Here is a 17,037-nt window from a genome sequence, read left to right as displayed (position 1 = left end):
TCAGGAAGACGTTTGATCTAAAATGCATTGTACCGGGTCCCATAGGCTAATTTACCCTTTATGGTCAGCAGAATAAAAGCACATGGTTCTGGAAGCAGAGTGAGATGACAAAGTGTTTAACATTGAAGGGTTAGGCTACAAAACAAAAGACTGCTTCCTTCATCAGCTCTTAGTGTGTCTGTAAGCAAAAAAACATTTTATTCAAAAGCTGTTATTTTTGGATTGCTATGCTCTGCGAATACCGGTGGCTTCCATAACTTTGAACTCTGGTCAATCAAACCCTTCTTTTCACCACTTCATATTTTTATTGTTTGCAGAAGATAAATAGAGTTGTTTTTGTTGGCAACTTCCTGCGTGTCAATACACTGTCAATGAAACTCCTGGCTTATGCACTGGATTACTGGTCAAGGGGTCAGTTGAAGGCATTGTTTCTAGAACATGAGGTGCGTGCTTTACCAGTTGTTAATATCTGACGGTATTCATCAAAAATTATTTGATCCTGCTCATTTATTTGAAAAGTCTACATGGCGAATTTCCGAAACTCCAAACAATTGCCCGATGCTTTTTGTCAACGAGTTTATCTGACATGAAGCAGTTGCAGCCATTCACTGCCCACACAACAGTAACAATAGTACAGGTCGAGCATCCCTTATTCGAAATGCTTGGGGCCGAGAGTATCTCTGGTTCCGGAATTTTCCAAATGTTTGAATACTTGTACAGGTATAGTTGTGAAACGTCACACAGCTAGTGGATCTCGGGTGACTACCGTGGGCTGGATTCTCCTTTCCAGCAGCTAAGTGCCGGCTGAAACAGAGAATTCCATCGCGGGTATTTCACGGCGCCGAACCCTCACCGATTTTTGGGACCGGTGAGGGGCTAGCAGTGGCACTGGGTGAAACGTCTGGCTCCCACACCAGAAAACAGCCAGAGAATGGCCGGGTCCCTGACCGTGCATTCACACGGCGGCAACCTACATCGGTCGCGCCGTACAACATAGCCCCGGCAGTTCGCGGACCCGACCCGCCAAATGCAACCCCACAGGCCACCCCTGGCCACCTGCCACCAATTCGCCAACCCTCGCAGAAGCCATCCCGGCCGAGTGTGGCGGCGCTGGACACATCGTAGGAGGGCCTGCCGATGACGCGCCAATGCCGTTGCAACAGCATGCAACGCCCAACGCGATGACTTGGAGGGGGCAGAGTCACTCAAACCGGCGCCGCCCTCGATTTCGGCATTGAAGTGGATTCTATGCCCGATCGCTGATTGCGATATTGGCGTTGGGCAACGGAGAATCCCGCCCCATTTCTTTTTTTTAACTAAAAACATGATTTTGGAGTTCAAGAAGTGCGGATTTCAGAGCTTTTCAAGTAACGGGTGCTCAACCTGTAATTTGTTGTTCAAACAAACAAAATCTGTCCTGGTGCAATATGATGGTATCATATTCATCGAGTTATTCAATTAGGGCATAATATTTCTTGTTACTTGATCGTCACATGAACCTGTTGCGATGGAAGTGTATATAATGGTTACGATTAGACATCAGCAACTTAATATTTGCCATTTGAAGAGGCAATATTATGGTGAAGAAACATGTGAATCACTGTTGCATTTTTTGGAGTACGTATGATCAGATTTTGGGAAAACCTGAGTCCAGGTTTGGAGAATGATCAGGTTCTGGGGGCTATGTCAATCAAATCTGGGCCTGAAGGAAACCCTATATTATCATCATAGAAGACATCAGAAACCAAACTGAACAAAATAGGAATTCCAGGGTTGAGAAGACTTGGAAAGAAGTGCTAACTATCTCTGTCTGATGCTATTTGGTACAGATCACTTAGATACTAGATTTTATGTGCTGATTAGCTTATCTCAACTGTGTACAACAGGGCAATTTACTTGGTCTTTTTGTCCCAGGTTCAAAATAAAGAAACCCAGCAAAAGCAGTAGGATTATCAACCCTTCAAGCCCCTTGGGCCATTCAAATAGTTGTGGCTGATCTGAAAAGCCGCAAGTCCATTTTGTTACGGATACCTGGTCAGCTCTCAATAGTGACTAAGAGTCTGGACCAGATTCCATAACCTTATTTAAGTTTTAATTCAGTGCGGAAAGATCAATTAATTCCAGGAGGCATAATATAAGAAATAGGGCTTGGTTATGTTATAAACAAACTTTAAACTTCTACGTCAGCTCTTAACACTAACAGATTACATGCAGTTTCTTAACTTTAACGCACTAGTTCCCATTAATCGTCTCTTTAACCATGGCGCTTGCACAGGCCAAGGCAATATTTGCATTTAGGGACACTTGTTCAGAACCCTTTCCCAAAGCCTGCCTCAATGGCAACTTTCATGACCCCTCTGATCGATTTCTACAGCCGTCTGTAACTGTAACTGTTCAAAACAGCATTCTCTCTCTGTCTCTAAGTTCCGTCAGCCCATCAAACAAAGGTTTTCTCGGGTTTCCAGACCTGAACCTATTATTGTTACCTTGGCTGATTGTCCTCTCCTGTTTATACGAAAGAACAGAGCTATGCATTTATACATGCTCAACTTCCATTGACTGACAAATAGGTCAACAGACTCTGTAATGGGTTATTGGCTGGTCAAACAGGTTGTCCCAAAGGACAATGGATCTTGAGTGGATCACCCTGGCTGATTCAGAGCACCATGTGTATTCCTACAAACGAGGTTAAGTCTGAATGACCAGGTAACTCAGGCTGTGGGTGTATATCCCTTTGCTTTTCCCTCAGTATGGTTAACCCCTAGGTGGTCTGTTACATCTTGGATCCCATTTCTGAACCCAAGTTTCTAATATCTCCCTATCATGACAATTTTCCTGCCTTGATCCATGTCCCTTCACCAAACCTAATAAAAATAATATAATCTCAGTTTTGGAAATTCCAGCTAACTCAGCATAGTTTTAGGGGAGAGAATTCCAGATTTCCACTATTCGTATCAGTGTTTCCTGAATGGCCTAACTCTGATTTTAACATTATTCCCCTCTAGCACAGGGCTAAATCGCTGGCTTTGAAAGCAGACCAAGGCAAGCCAGCAGCATGGTTCAATTCCCGTAGCAGCCTCCCCGAACAGGCGCCGGAATGCGGCGACTAGGGGCGTTTCACAGTAACTTCATTGAAGCCTACTTGTGACAATAAGCGATTTTCATTTCATTTTTCATTTCTTGTTCTGGATTTCCCTGTCCGATACAAAGTTTCTCCGTATCGGGTGGTGTTGGTTAAGCAGTACATGAAGTGCTTGTTCCTCACCTTCATTTGGAGGCTGGAGATACTTTTGAGTTCTTCGTTTGTAATGGTCCCTCAGCCGACATTCCAAAAACTTTTCATGTTTTTCTACGTTTAAAAATTACTGCAATGGTCAGTGACATCTGAACTTCACTGGCTGTCACCTTGAGCTTGGTATGTTGTCATGTTGGCTTTTGGAAGATGAAGTTAGAAGCTAATGGTGAAGGATACTACCAATACAACAATATTAATTTTTTGCTGTCATGTCTAGGGATGCAAGATGTGTGAGAAAACTCTACTCTGCTAAGCGTGCTGTAGTTTTTTGGGCAGGCTTGGGGAAAATATGTGTTGAAACAGTAGAAGAAACTGACTTTCAACAATGAGAAATGAACACTAGGTTGGGAGAGATGATGAAGCTAAAAATGTTGTTTGGCTCGACCTTCCTGCCCTTTCAAAAGTGGCAGGTGATGGTCAGCCTAGCATGGGCAGCATCGTGGCACAGTGGTTAGCATTGCTGCCTCAGTACCATGGGTCCGCATTCAGTTCTGACCTTGGGTGACAGTCTGTGTGGATTTTGCACGTTCTCCCGTGTCTGCGTGGGTTTCCTCCTACAGTCCAAAGGTGTGCAGGTCAGGTGGATGGGTCAGCTATGCTTAATTGCCCCTTGGTGTCCAAAGGTTAAATGTGATTACAAAGTTATGGGGATAGGGTGGGGGAATGAGCCTAGGTAGAATGCTCTTTCAGTGGATAGGCCGAATGGGCTAATTCTGTTCTGTAGGGATTCTATGGAATCTAGGTGCATAGATGAATTGATCCCGATTCAAAAGAAACTTAAGCTTTTGATGCTTTCTCAAAAGAATCTGGCGGAGAGCAAGATGTTTGCGGGGCAAGAGGACTGCAACTTACATGTGCAGAAAAATTTGATCTGAAAGATGAAATCTGGAGTGGAATTATCAGCAAAAGAATGAGTGTGAGTCACTGATGTGTAGGAGGCCCTTGCACAAATGTAGAGGCGAACAAAACCCTGTAAAATTCTACAATCAAGCAAAAGTTGTGAACCTGCAGCATAAGAAATGTTTGGAGAAAAAATAAACTTATCAGAAGCACAGTTTTGTTTGGGAGACTTATGGGGTGTTATGTTTAATGTAAAAATGCTGCACAAGATAATAAAAACTGTTATATGGAAATTCTGCAATGTTCACTTATTCTTCCTTTTTAAACTACAGGGTTACTTCGGAGCAGTAGGTGCCCTCCTTGGACTTCTCAATTCCACTTAGAAGTCATGGCTTTCGGTATCCCGGTGGTTTCTGAAGAAACGCAAACATCTGTATGATGATTTTGAAATGGAAAGGTTCATCCAGGGTAATAAAATCTTGTGAAAATCTGTGACAAAATTGAGCCACACTACAGGCTGTTGTATTATGAAAGTATTCTTTCTACTTGAATAGTGAAAAATCTTAACAGATTTTTGTTTTAAATTGGGTCCAATGTTATTGGGCATTAAACCACACCATAACTTAGCACAACACTGCTTTAAAAACTTCCTTTTATTGCCACATCAACAAAAGGTTGTTTTGTTTTGTTAATCTAATCTTGAATTACCCTTTACCCTATTCAAATGATCTCCAAAATACCCTTGAGCCTATACACATCAAAACCTTCCTTGAACTTTTGGAATCTCAGTACTGGCTAATGATTATAGAAAGATAAGCACTTCCACAGGTGGAATAAATAAATAATCTAACAGTATCTGGAGGTGAGGAGGAATCTGCTCTATGGAGAATGATTTGGGGTTGCAGCAATGCAAGTACTTACTTTGTAACACAGATCTGTTTAAGGACTCTGTATATAAGACACATAATGTTGCTCAAAGTCGCCAGATTTAGGCAAAAAATAATCACAACTAAAATATGACCCCTTCTCTCCTGGGAAACCTTGGTATGTATTCATGTACACACCAAAAGTGGCTTTATTTATTTTTTTAAAGTAGTTAATTTTATTCAGGAAAAGTATGTATCTTATATGGGAGAGGGTGGAATTCTACCTGTGAGAAATCGTTAGAAATACTTCAATCTATAAAACGCCTTAAGTGTGCACCAACAACAGGTGCACACTCTAATACATCCTTAACAGGAAATGGGGCAAACTAGACTTGTACATATACAAATGTGGGAAAACGCTTTTTGACGGTAATGATTGCTAGATAAGTTGTATCTAGCCAAGTGGTCCCATAAACACCAGAGCAGAGTTTGAGCAAATGTTCTGCTCATTGTTTAAGGAATTCTATTGGGTCACCTCTTGAAGTTCCTCAAAGGTATCTATTTTATTATATATGTGAAATTTATAAGCATGTTAGTTTAATGTTGGGCCGTCTTTGCTGAGAGGTGCAATAGTCAACGACTAGTGCCTTCTATATTAACGTATGGTGATTTCAGACTGAGTGGGCTAATGATTGTGATGTACGATAATTGCTGGAGAAGTTGGTAATAACCAGCTGATTATTAGAAAGTGATGCAGGCAGTATTATATATACCCTGATTGTGTTTCCTTCTGCTAATTGGCTGCTATTGTCAGTCCCATCAGTTGTACAGTAATTATGTGCCAAATGTTCAGTATAGTTTTCACCACCTGTCATTTGTATCTGGAGCATGCTCCTTCCTATTCTAATTTCAGTGAGAAAATTATTGACAACCAATTTAATAAAATGGCCATAATTTTATTTTGAGATTATTGTGTCTCTCAGCCTTTGTTTTTGACGTCTGCAAAAACATTTCCCCCCCCCTCCAGTCAACCTGTTCCTTATATAACGGAACCTCCTTACTCTGATAGCCGAGAAGGTCCCATTAATCGATACTGGAATTTGGCCAAGTTATTGATGGGCTCCAAATTTTGATCTTGCATGTACGGTACAGGGGGAAAAAGCCTAGACATGAAATTGAACTTAAATACAATGCAATTAACCAAAGAAACTTTAGCAGGCAAAGAACTGAGACCTAGATCAATATGACACAAAAAATTGTCCAACATGACCTGCATGTGATACATCTCAATTTTAAGAGGGGATTTTTATGTTTGTTTGTTCATTCATCATAATAATCCAATTCACCTGACAAGCACGTCTTTCGGGACTTGTGAGAGGAAATCATGTGCACAGAGGAAACTCACTGGGAGAACGTGCAGACTCCGCACAGACAGTGAACCAAGCGGGAATCCAAACCAGAACACTGGTGCTGTGAAGCAACAATGCTAACCACTGTGCTACAGTGCTGCCCTGTAGGTGTGAATTATTGAGGTGTGGAACACTGGCAAGGCCAGCATTCATTGCAGGTCCTTACTTTCCAACTGGATGACTTGCTAGGCCACATCAGTGGGCATTTGAGACTGGTGGACTGAGTTGCATAAAGACCATACTGGACAAAGATGGCATATTTCCTCTTGAAGGACATCAGTGAACCAGTTAGATTTTCATAAAAATTTGACTGATTATGATCACTTTTACCTATGTCAGTTTAAAAAAAAAAAAAAAAAATAAATTCCAGATCTCTTATGAACTGAATTCTAACTCTCAATCCATCATAATGGGTGGCATGGTGGTACAATGGCTAACACTGCTGCCTCACGGAGGGACCTGAGTTCGATTTCGGCCTTGGGTGACTGTCTGCATGGGTTTCCTCCGGGTGCTCCGGTTTCCTCCCACAGTCCAAGGATGTACAGGTTAGGTGGATTGGCCATGATCAATGCTTGGTGTTATGGAAATCGAGTAGGGGATTAGGCTTGGGTAAGGTGCTCTTTTGGAGGGTCACTGCAGACTCGATGGGCTGAATGGCTGCCTCCTGCACTGTAGGGATTCTATGGATAACCAACTGCATTTACCATTGGTTCAGGCCTTGTTGGTTCATTGATGCAGAATGACAGGAGTGAAGATAATGGACGTTCCACCACGCTACATTTTTAAAAAATTCTCATTCCATCCACTGATACTTTTTGATCGGCAAAGCTCATTTCAATATAACTAATGCATCACGTTCATTTCAAATTCACATTTCCAATAACAGCGTATACAGATATGTAACAAACCACAGGCTCGGCTTGTTTGACGTGTTTCTGTAGTCGGGCTGTCACAGGTTTTAGTTTAGGAAACAAAGAGTTGTATCATGTCAGAGCAACCCAGTGGATCCTGAAGTAATCGCTTCAGCACCAAACAGTGATGCAAAATTGCTCAGGGTTTTACGTTGTTTAGGTTGAGTTCTAAAACATTTTTGTCTGTTTTTGATCTTCCCAACAATTAAACTGGTGGAAAATATTCCCCTTTCTAAAAGATTTTTTTTTTTACAGTTTTCAGAGTGAAAGTATATTAATGCACGTTACAAGAAAATCTACAGTAGGTGACTCTTGTTTAGGAATATTTTGTACTCGGCTCTTGGATTTTAGTGTGTGATCGCGTCTAAAATGTTCACCCCATAGAATCTTACAGCACACGGAGGCCATTAGATTCATTTGTGCCTCTACTGGCTCGTTGAGGGAGTTGTTTCACTTTTCCATTTCCCCATGAGCCTGGAATTTTCTGTCCATCAAGTATTCATCCATTTCCTTTTGAAAGTTAGCATTGATTCTACTTCCATTACCCTATGATCATAACACAACTGTAAACATTCATTTTTGAAAGTGTAGATTTTCCCCATCACCAAGCACAGCACTGGCTTAAAAAAAAAACCTACTGGGGTATAAGAAATGGGAAGGTAGCCAGTTTTGTAGCGCTTGTGTTGTTAAGCCATATAGGGGAGAGTGTAGCTCAGTGTAATTGTGGTTCTTTCTTCACCTGTTATTAATGGGAGAGATGATGATCTAACCTCTTTTACGGTCTCACTAAAGAAAAAGCAGCAGATGCTGGAAATCTGAAGTAAAAATATAAAAATGCTGGGTGCTCATCAGGTCAGACAGCATCTGGGGAGAGAAACAGTTAATGTTTCAGATCAATAACCATTTGTCAGAACAGTCGTTCAAGATGGTAGCTCATTTGCCACTGGATGGTGCTGTTGCTTCGGTTCCACCCATCTGAGATGGATGACATCAATGTGGCTTAAGAATATAAAATACAAGACATCGATGTAGAGGAAAGAGTAGTCCAATCAAACAAAATCCTTCCACAGACTTTGCAATCGGCCCTGATTCCCAGAGAGAGCATGTAGCAGCGAAAAATATTTCCAGGTACTCCAATTGAAAGCAATAATTGGCATTTATGAAGCACTTTTAACAGAGGCACTCCACAGAAACATAATAAGAGAAAAGTTACCGAGTTAAAGGGAAATGTTTCAGACCATTTAAAGTGAAGGAGATGATAGACTAAGACGTTTAGGTTCAGGGGAGAGAGTTTACGGTCTCGACATCTGAAGGCATGTTTCCCCATGATGGGGATAAAGGAAATGGGGAATGTTATGATGTTGGAGTTGGAGAAACTTAGCGTTGTCACACTGGAGAAGGTAATCAGTAAATGGAGGGGTGAGACCAAGGAGAGACTTGAATGGGTTGGGAGTCGATTTGGATCCAAATGCACAGAGTTTATAGGTAAATGAAAGTTTGTGTAAGTTCTCCTAGTTTGGTGCATGCTCAATTTCATGAAGGATGAGAGATGGGAGACCAGCCAAGAGGGCTTTGGGATAGTGAAGTGTGTTTGGCAACGGAAGGACAAATGGTTTTTTATCAGCAGAAGATGGGATGAGGTAGAGGAGGAAATGGAAAACATTAGGGGTTGAAGTAGGTGGTCCTTGTGATGAGGAAGGTGTGGGTCAGGAGCTCTGGGTCAAATGGGATTCGGGAATTGCAAACCTTTTGACTCCACCTGAGACGGTGACAGGGAGAGGGCTGGAATTGATGGTTAAGGAATCTGAATTTATGGACGGGGACAATCGTTTTGTTTTCCGAATGTTTAGTTTGAGGAAGTAAGTGTGCAAAACTAATGCAACTTGGCTTTTTCCTTGCCATTTACTTTTTTTGTATACATATAATATTGGGCGTGATTCTCAGCTCCTCCAGCTGCGTGTTTCTCGGCAGTGCGCTGTTTGTTGGCGGCGGGATTCTCTACTCCCGCCACTTGTACGTGAGATTTCCCATTGGCGGTGGTGTGCTGCCGGTGAGAAAAGAGAGTGCCAACGGCTAGAGCATTCTGGCCGTTTCTCCCACCTCGTCTTCATATTTCTATCAACGTTAATTTGAAGTCTCTGGTTTGGGGTTTCGTTAAAGCACCTCCTGTGTATTTCTTTCAAGTTGGAGAATGTTTCGTTTGCTTCTCGAGCTCTTAATTCAACCACCCGAGACTTTGAGCTAACTGACACATCCTGCAATTAGGTACTGCTCAGATCAGCCAGTTAAGCATTTACTCGAATATCTATTTAATTATAAAAGTTAATTTATTCATAGAAATAAGATTAGTAGAAAAGTTTTTTAAAATCATAATTAACCAGCAAATAATAGAAGGGACTCACAAATTATGACAACCAGGAACAAACAAATATAAATTTCACATCTGCCTTTAAGGAGTGTCTTTTTTTAAATAAAAGGGATAAGTGCATAATGCATACTAATTTTCAGAATATTTTCCTCTAATTTCAATAGCAAAGTATATATTTTGGATTTCTTTGAATCTTTTTGTCATTTTAAAATGTTTTTCATTGCCTAAAGGCACCATAATTTGTGGCATTATAAGTCGATATTTGAAGCTTTGAAAAGTCCTTCCAAAAATGCATGGACTTAAATGCGGAGTGTCAAACATTTTGGCTTTGGGTGTGGCTGGTTGCCATTTTGAAACGTGAAAGCATTTCCTGTTCATTGGTTGCCATGTGCAATCTGCTGAGGGGGAAGGCAAATTCTTGCTCATCGTCTTGGCAACATGGCTCGTATCGCCGGTTTGATCCCCTGTGGCAATTTGGAAGATGAGAATAACCGTAAACATGTATTTTCTGAGCTGAAAAAACAGAGATTGATTCCTAATGCTCGTATAGCCGGTTTAGCTCAGTTGGCTGGACAGCTGGCTCGTGATGCAGAGCGCGGGTTCAATTCCTGTACCGGCTTCTTGACCTTTACCCTCGCCGGAGGTGTGATCATCAGGTTAAATAACCACCAGTCAAATCTTCCCCCCCTCAAAGGAGAAAGCGGCCTATGCGCATCTAGGACTATGGCAGCTTTACTGACTATACGTTTAGCCTTAAACGTTCATTTATCAGCCCGGGGGGGGGGGGGGGCGGGTCAACCTATATGGCGAGAGTCGGTCTAAACATGTATTTTGGGATGCAGAAACAAGGGTCATCTTATACAACCAGTCAACTGATGTGCAGCCATCTACGATAGGTACTAGTGTAATTGGTTTTAAATTTCGATTTCTAGAATAATAATCTTTATTAGTGTCCTAAGTAGGCTTACATTAACACTGCATTGAAGTTACTGTGAAAATCCCCAGTCACCACACTCCGGCGCCTGTTCGGGTACACTTGACGGACAATTCAGAATGTCCAATTAACCCAACAAGCACATATTTCCGGGACTTGTGGGAGGAAATCGGATCCGGAAAACCCACGCAGACACTGGGAGAACGTGCAGACTCCGCACAGACAGTGACCCAAGCCAGAAATCAAACCCGGTTCCCAGGCGCTGTGAAGCAACAGTGCTAACCACTGTGCTACCGTGCCAAATAGAATGCTCCTGCACTCCTCCAATGAGCTTGAGATATGGTTTAGTTTTTATTCTAGATACCAGAACCGGTGTGAGAGACAACACTCTTGTTCTTCATGGTGACTGTTGATAGCTGAGGTCCTAGTTATTTCCTCGTATGTTAATATACAAAGACCATTCAACGCATGATCACCACCTTCTGAATGAGGAAACCGGGTGAACAAATTACTTTCACACGGTGTTTCAGAACAGCGTCTCCTCTAATGGTGTGGATGGTTAGATCCGTCAAGTAATTATGTTTAACCATTTTCCTCCAGTGTGAATTTATCAGGTCACTGAATCTGAGGTCCAGTTCACTGTATATAACGTTCTTTCTTTTTCCATCCAATGTAACATTGTTGTCAGTACACTAGATCGGCAAAACATTTTCCCATATGGAATTCTCATCTTGCACACACTAGACCTAGGGCAGTCTAAGTTCACTGTTGCCATTTCAATTTCTTTGTCCGTTCCTACAGTCTTTTAATTAAAAGCTACGTAATATAAACAAATAAATAACCTATATTGTCACAAGTAGTCTTACATTAACACTGCAATGAAGTTACTGTGAAAAGCCACGGGTCACCACATTCAGGCGCTTGTTCGGGTACACAGCGAGAATTTGGAATTCTCAGCTAGTATGGGAATTGAACCCGCGCTGCTGGCCTTGTTCTGCATCACAAACCAGCTGTCTAGCCCACTGAGTTAAACCAGTTGCTACCTCATTGCACCCTTCCATCAGTGGAGATGTTGCAGCATTACCCATGGTGGGAGATTGGAATGACAATGTCACGCAGTAACATAGACAATTTCCAGACTTAGGAATTTGAAATGAAATGGTATGATTAAGGACAGTTTGTGAGTTTAATATGGGGGCTTAATTGTCTCTGTAAACCATGGTCCAAGTGTTCCCTGCTATCCAGTCCTGGTTTACCACCTGTGCTTGACTCTCAATCCCTGTGTGCACCATGATGCGAGATCGACTAGCATTTTAAAAAAAACACAGGATTGAAATTTCTATGTGCAGAAACTAGAATTCTGTGGAAAGTTCTGTGCTCGCTAGTGATGTTATTTTACTCTGAATGCATTGTCTAAAGCAGATGCAGTGACATCTAGACAGTGACCTGAACTTTATTATAATGCAGTCGTACATGCCTCTGGGCACACAAGTATTTTATTCACTTGGTTACGTAAATAGGGTAAAAAGATCCTTTGAAACATTCTCCACTGAATGGAAACTATAAAGTTAGAATGATTGAACTTGTGTAACCATAGTATTTTGATGATTAGTGAAAATAATTCTATAGTTTTGGGTGGCACAGTGGTTAGCCCTGCTGATTCACAATGTCAGGGACTTGGATCTGGCCTTGGGTGACTGGAGTTTGCTCCTTGGCCACGTGTCCGTGTGGGTTTCCTCCAGATTTTCTGGTATCCTCCAGCAATCCAAAGATGTGCAGGTTAAGTGGATTTGTCATGATCAATGCAGAGGGTTACGGGGCTAGGGCAGGAAAGTGGGCATAGGTAGAGTACTCTTTCAGAGGGTCGGTGCAGATTCAATGGGCAAATGGCCTCCGTCTACACTGCAAGGTTTCTACAGTTTTTATTTTGGTGAACAACAAACCTGTTTAACATGGTGCAGTGCATTTTCCAGTTTGTGTGCCATTTTAGTATAAATGGACATTCAGTATGTCCGTTTCAGAGCTGTTAAATTTACTTAATTACTAGAATGTATGCTCATGACCTAATTAGATCTGCAAGCATCAAAATGCAATTAAGCCAGACAAAACTATGCCTTAGTATTTGAATATTTGCTGTGGTTATACTAATTTCCAGTACTGAGAGTCAGTGAAATTTAGCATAGTATAATTTTTAAGCTTTTAATGCAGTCTTTAAGGGAGCTGTACGATTATCTGTAGTCCTTCTGCGGTTTTTGTTGGGGTTTGTTCGAACATTTTGTCACCGTTTTCTCCCACCATCAAACTCTCAATACCAAAAACGGAATTGGTGCTCTGCTGAATCTATTTTTAAACCCACCTCAAATACTTCCCAGTAATGTGTCTATCGCAACAGCAGTTTTATTGCTTCAATATTCCTGAAATAATTTGCTGACTTTTTTTCTTCAAAATGTCCTCTGTAGCGTTGAGCAAAGTTGTTTTTGCTTGATTGTTCAATGTAGAACCAATGGCTGATTTGTATAATAAACTTGCACCCCCTGGCGAATTACACTCGTGCTCAGTGAGTATCATTCTAAACCTACATGTTGCCGTTACAAATTGGGTAATGCAATACAATTTTTAAAAATCTAGCCTTTGGATTGTAGTTTTTGGAGAGTATGGACCAGAGTTGAATTATACATGAGGAAGGCGGGTCAAACTCCGGTTTATGAAGAGCTTCTTGTGCTCCTGATCTGTGGTCACGCCAATGGGTAAAAACACCGTGAGGTTGGACAGGAGAACAGCGTGCATTACTTTTGGGAGCAAGTACTGACCCATCTTCACAGGTGTGGATAACTAATTTTAAAGTGAGGACCTGTTGAATCTGATTAATAGTTCCGAGCATAGAACAGACACTTCAGATTGTGTATAATTTAAACCTTACTGATGAACAGACTGGATGGAATTAAGACCTTGCTGGCTTTGTGGAATTTTTTTTCTACATTTGTAATTCATGCTGTGGATGGGCGATGAAAGTTTGTTCTTATTGGTGAGGGGTTATGAATTAATTAAACTATAATCAGTCCAGTCAATTGCAGATATTAAAGCCTGACTAAGAACATTGTGTGACTTTGAATTTGAGAGAACTGAACTAAAGAGGTAGATAATGTAAGCATTTACTGATTAACTTGACAATTCTTTGGTGTTAGTAGTTGTGATTGTGGGCGTGCCTTTGATCTTTGAACCTTTGGTTTAAGAATGTCGGGGGGGGGGGGGGGGTGGTGGAAAGGAGGAGGGAGCTCTGTTCTCCATCCCTACTACTAGCCACGCAACAAGCACCTTCCAAAATCCTTGTAGATGTTTGAGGGGGAAAATAAATTTTGGAGACTTTCTGGAATATGTTTCAGTCTTAGAGCCTCTGTTCATTCACTAGGACTCTTGACTGTCAGTTGACCAGTATCAAACTATAAAATGACAGCAGTTATATGTACATGCCGGAGGTGGTGTCACCATAGTTTTGTTACCAGTTAGCTGGCCTGTGAGGATCATAATCAATGTGCTAAACCACTTGCTAATTTGTATTGAGGTGCAGTTGCTTACAGCTGCAGAAGGATTAGAACAGTATAAAGACTACGGTTGACCGACTTGGAACTGAAATCTGTCCACAGCAAAAGGGTGGTAACCAATTTCATTTACAGCTGCTGAACTTGGGGTTGTGGTTGTAGTTGAATACTTCTGCAACTTTTAATCATTTAAAAAAAAAAAAAAAATCGGGTCTCTTTTCCCTCCCCATTCACACCCTGCCCCCAACATTACACAGGTTAAATCCTTAAGAAATATGTCTCAGTTATAGTTTTGTTATATTTTTTATGTACTAAACTTGGAGCAGACTGGGACCATCAGATTGTAGATCGATTTCCACGATTTGCCATGCTGCTGAAAATGCATTGCCTCCACGTCATAAACGACAGATAAATGTAAAATTTGACTTGATAAAAACAGACATTTGGTGTCAAGATCGCGGTTTAGAAATGTGACAACTGCCTTTTTAACTGGCCTGTCCAGTTCAAAACCAGGAGGCTGGGGTGGCAATTAGACTTGACCATTGAAACCTAAGCGATGGAAGGTTTTGTTTTTTGGTTTTTTTATAAATTTACAGTACCCAATGCATTTTTTCCAATTAAGGGGCAATTTAGCGTGGCCACTCCACTTACCTTGCACATCTTTTGTGTTGTGGGAGCGAAACCCACGCAAACACGGGGAGAATGTGCAAACTCCACACGGACAGTGACCCAGAGCCGGGATCGAACCTGGGACCTCGGCGCCGTGAGGCAGCAATGCTAACCACTGCGCCACCGTGCTTCCCTGAAGGTTTTGTTTTCGAAGTTTGAGTTGCAGAATGCAGTTGCACAGTTGTCGCAATAAATTTGTTGTAAAAGGACAACAAAAGACGAGGTTAAAACCAGCATGGGAACTCCAATGTATCCAGCTATACCAGAGTCGCCAATTTTGATCATTCATATCTGCTATAATCACTCACTGTAGTTTATAAGCATTTTCTGTTGGTTAAACCTTTTTCAGGGACTCCCTGAAGCTTTGCTGAGTCAGAGTGAACCCAGCTAAATGCATTAAATTACTCCAAAGGTTGACGAAGTAAAACTGGCCCCTGTTGAATTCCCAAAGCTTCAGGGACTTTTTTTTTTATATTGGAAAAACTGCAGTCTGGGAAGATAACATTTCTCAAGCAAGGCAAGGTGCATATGTTTAGCATTTCTCACCCCCCCCCCCCCTCTTTAAAAAAAAAAAACAACAAAAAACAGCTTGCTCTTTAATTGTGCTTTAGCCACTGAAATAAAGAGCCTGTCACCAGCTATATTAAATTATAAATTCAACCCATGAACTAGTTAGGCAATATAATGATGAACATGAAGATTTAATATATTTTAAAAAAGTTTTAGTATGCAATAGAAAACTTTCATGGTGCATCTGTTAGATATTTGATTTCACTGTAATTCAGTAACTTAAAGGTTAATGAGTTTGTTGAGTATTAAGATGCTATTTAAATGACCTGGTAAAACATACAACACTGACGTTTGTAGAAAAAAAATGGTATGATGTGTTGTAAAATATTGTTCAACATACAATCATTTAGATGCAATGTTTGTTTTAAGAAATCCTTTGCCTAACAAGTTGTGAGAATACATGTTTTATGATTCATTGTCCGGTTGCATGTATGTGGGTGTTTGTTTTGTGCATACTTTTATTTTATTACTCTATTTGTGAGATGTCTTGCTCATAAAAGATTTTCCTTCACAACATTTCTAAAGGCCAAAATCTGTACTGGTAGCATTCCCATCCACCATCCAGCTACAGTGTGTTGTATTATCTGTTGCATGGTCTGATCTCTTGTTTGCAGTTTACAGTGTATTTCCTTGGTGCTTGACAAAATAAAGCTCATCTCCAATTTTACTTTTTTGGTTTGATTTCATAGTATTCTGTGTTTTGTTACCTGTTCACACAATAGAAGTTCAGTAGGCCAAAATATGCAAACATCAATATGTCTAGGAAATGTTGGCAATTACGTTTGTTTTCAACATTTTGTTCCTCTGCACGCATCCTATTTCAAACTCAGTTTGCACTGAGGCCCAACCCCAGGTTCAACACCAGATCCCAGAGCCCACGTGAGGATGGGGTAGGGATGCCAGAGAAGCAAGGAGGGGATGGAGATGGTGTCAGAGGTAAGGGCAAGTGGGTGGGTTTCAGTGTGGACCTCCCCTGCCCTTCTTGCCGGTCCCTCAATGGGCACATTAGCCTGTCGATGAGGGATACCTCACCTTTCAAAGCCACAGGCAAACCTGACCGGGTTTTGCTAGGTGGTCCTTTGAAGTCATATGAAAGTCTATTAAATTCCTGAGTCACCACTAATGTTTTTTAATTTCATGTGATGTGGGTGTCGCTGGCTAGGCGAGGGTGTCGGATTTCCTTCCCTCAAAGACATAATGAATCAGATGGGTCTTTATGACCATCATCAGTTTCATGGGAACCATTAGACTTTTAGTTCCAGATATTCATTAAATTCAAATTCCACAAACTGCTGAGTTGGAATTCAAATCCAGGTTCCCAGAACATTAGATTTGGTCTCTACTGGTCCAGTGACATTACTACCTCCCCAAAATTCTACTAAAATCCTATTAAATTCTGGTCCACTGGATAATTGGCTTTTATATGACTCCGACAGTAGTCTAATAAATGTTCCTGTCGTTGGGTAGGCAGGATTTCTGCATCAAGCACTTCACATCCCCAACTTTTTTTTTTTTAAATCTTTTTATTCGCATTTTCAACATTTTCATCAACTAAACACAAAGGAAAGATAAACAAAAGATAAACAAAAAACAATCACAATAACAATCCCCCAGAAACATCACCCCCTTCAATGTA

The 17,037-nt window shown here is 41.1% G+C and overlaps 1 protein-coding gene across 1 annotated transcript in view; it reads left to right on the top strand.

The window, feature by feature from the left end:
- Nucleotides 1–16,068, top strand: part of LOC140426831 (pantothenate kinase 3) — a 50,249-nt gene extending 34,181 nt beyond the window's left edge. The window contains exons 6-7 of the mRNA XM_072512060.1: nt 318–443; nt 4,468–16,068. Coding sequence (XP_072368161.1) covers nt 318–443; nt 4,468–4,518 — 177 coding nt within the window. The 3' untranslated portion in view covers nt 4,519–16,068. The remainder of the gene's footprint in view (nt 1–317; nt 444–4,467) is intronic.
- Nucleotides 16,069–17,037: the final 969 nt, after the last annotated feature.

The sequence above is a fragment of the Scyliorhinus torazame genome, chromosome 7 (genome assembly GCF_047496885.1).
Source record: "Scyliorhinus torazame isolate Kashiwa2021f chromosome 7, sScyTor2.1, whole genome shotgun sequence".
NCBI lineage: Eukaryota > Metazoa > Chordata > Chondrichthyes > Carcharhiniformes > Scyliorhinidae > Scyliorhinus > Scyliorhinus torazame.
This window is presented reverse-complemented; position numbering and strand designations above follow the sequence as displayed.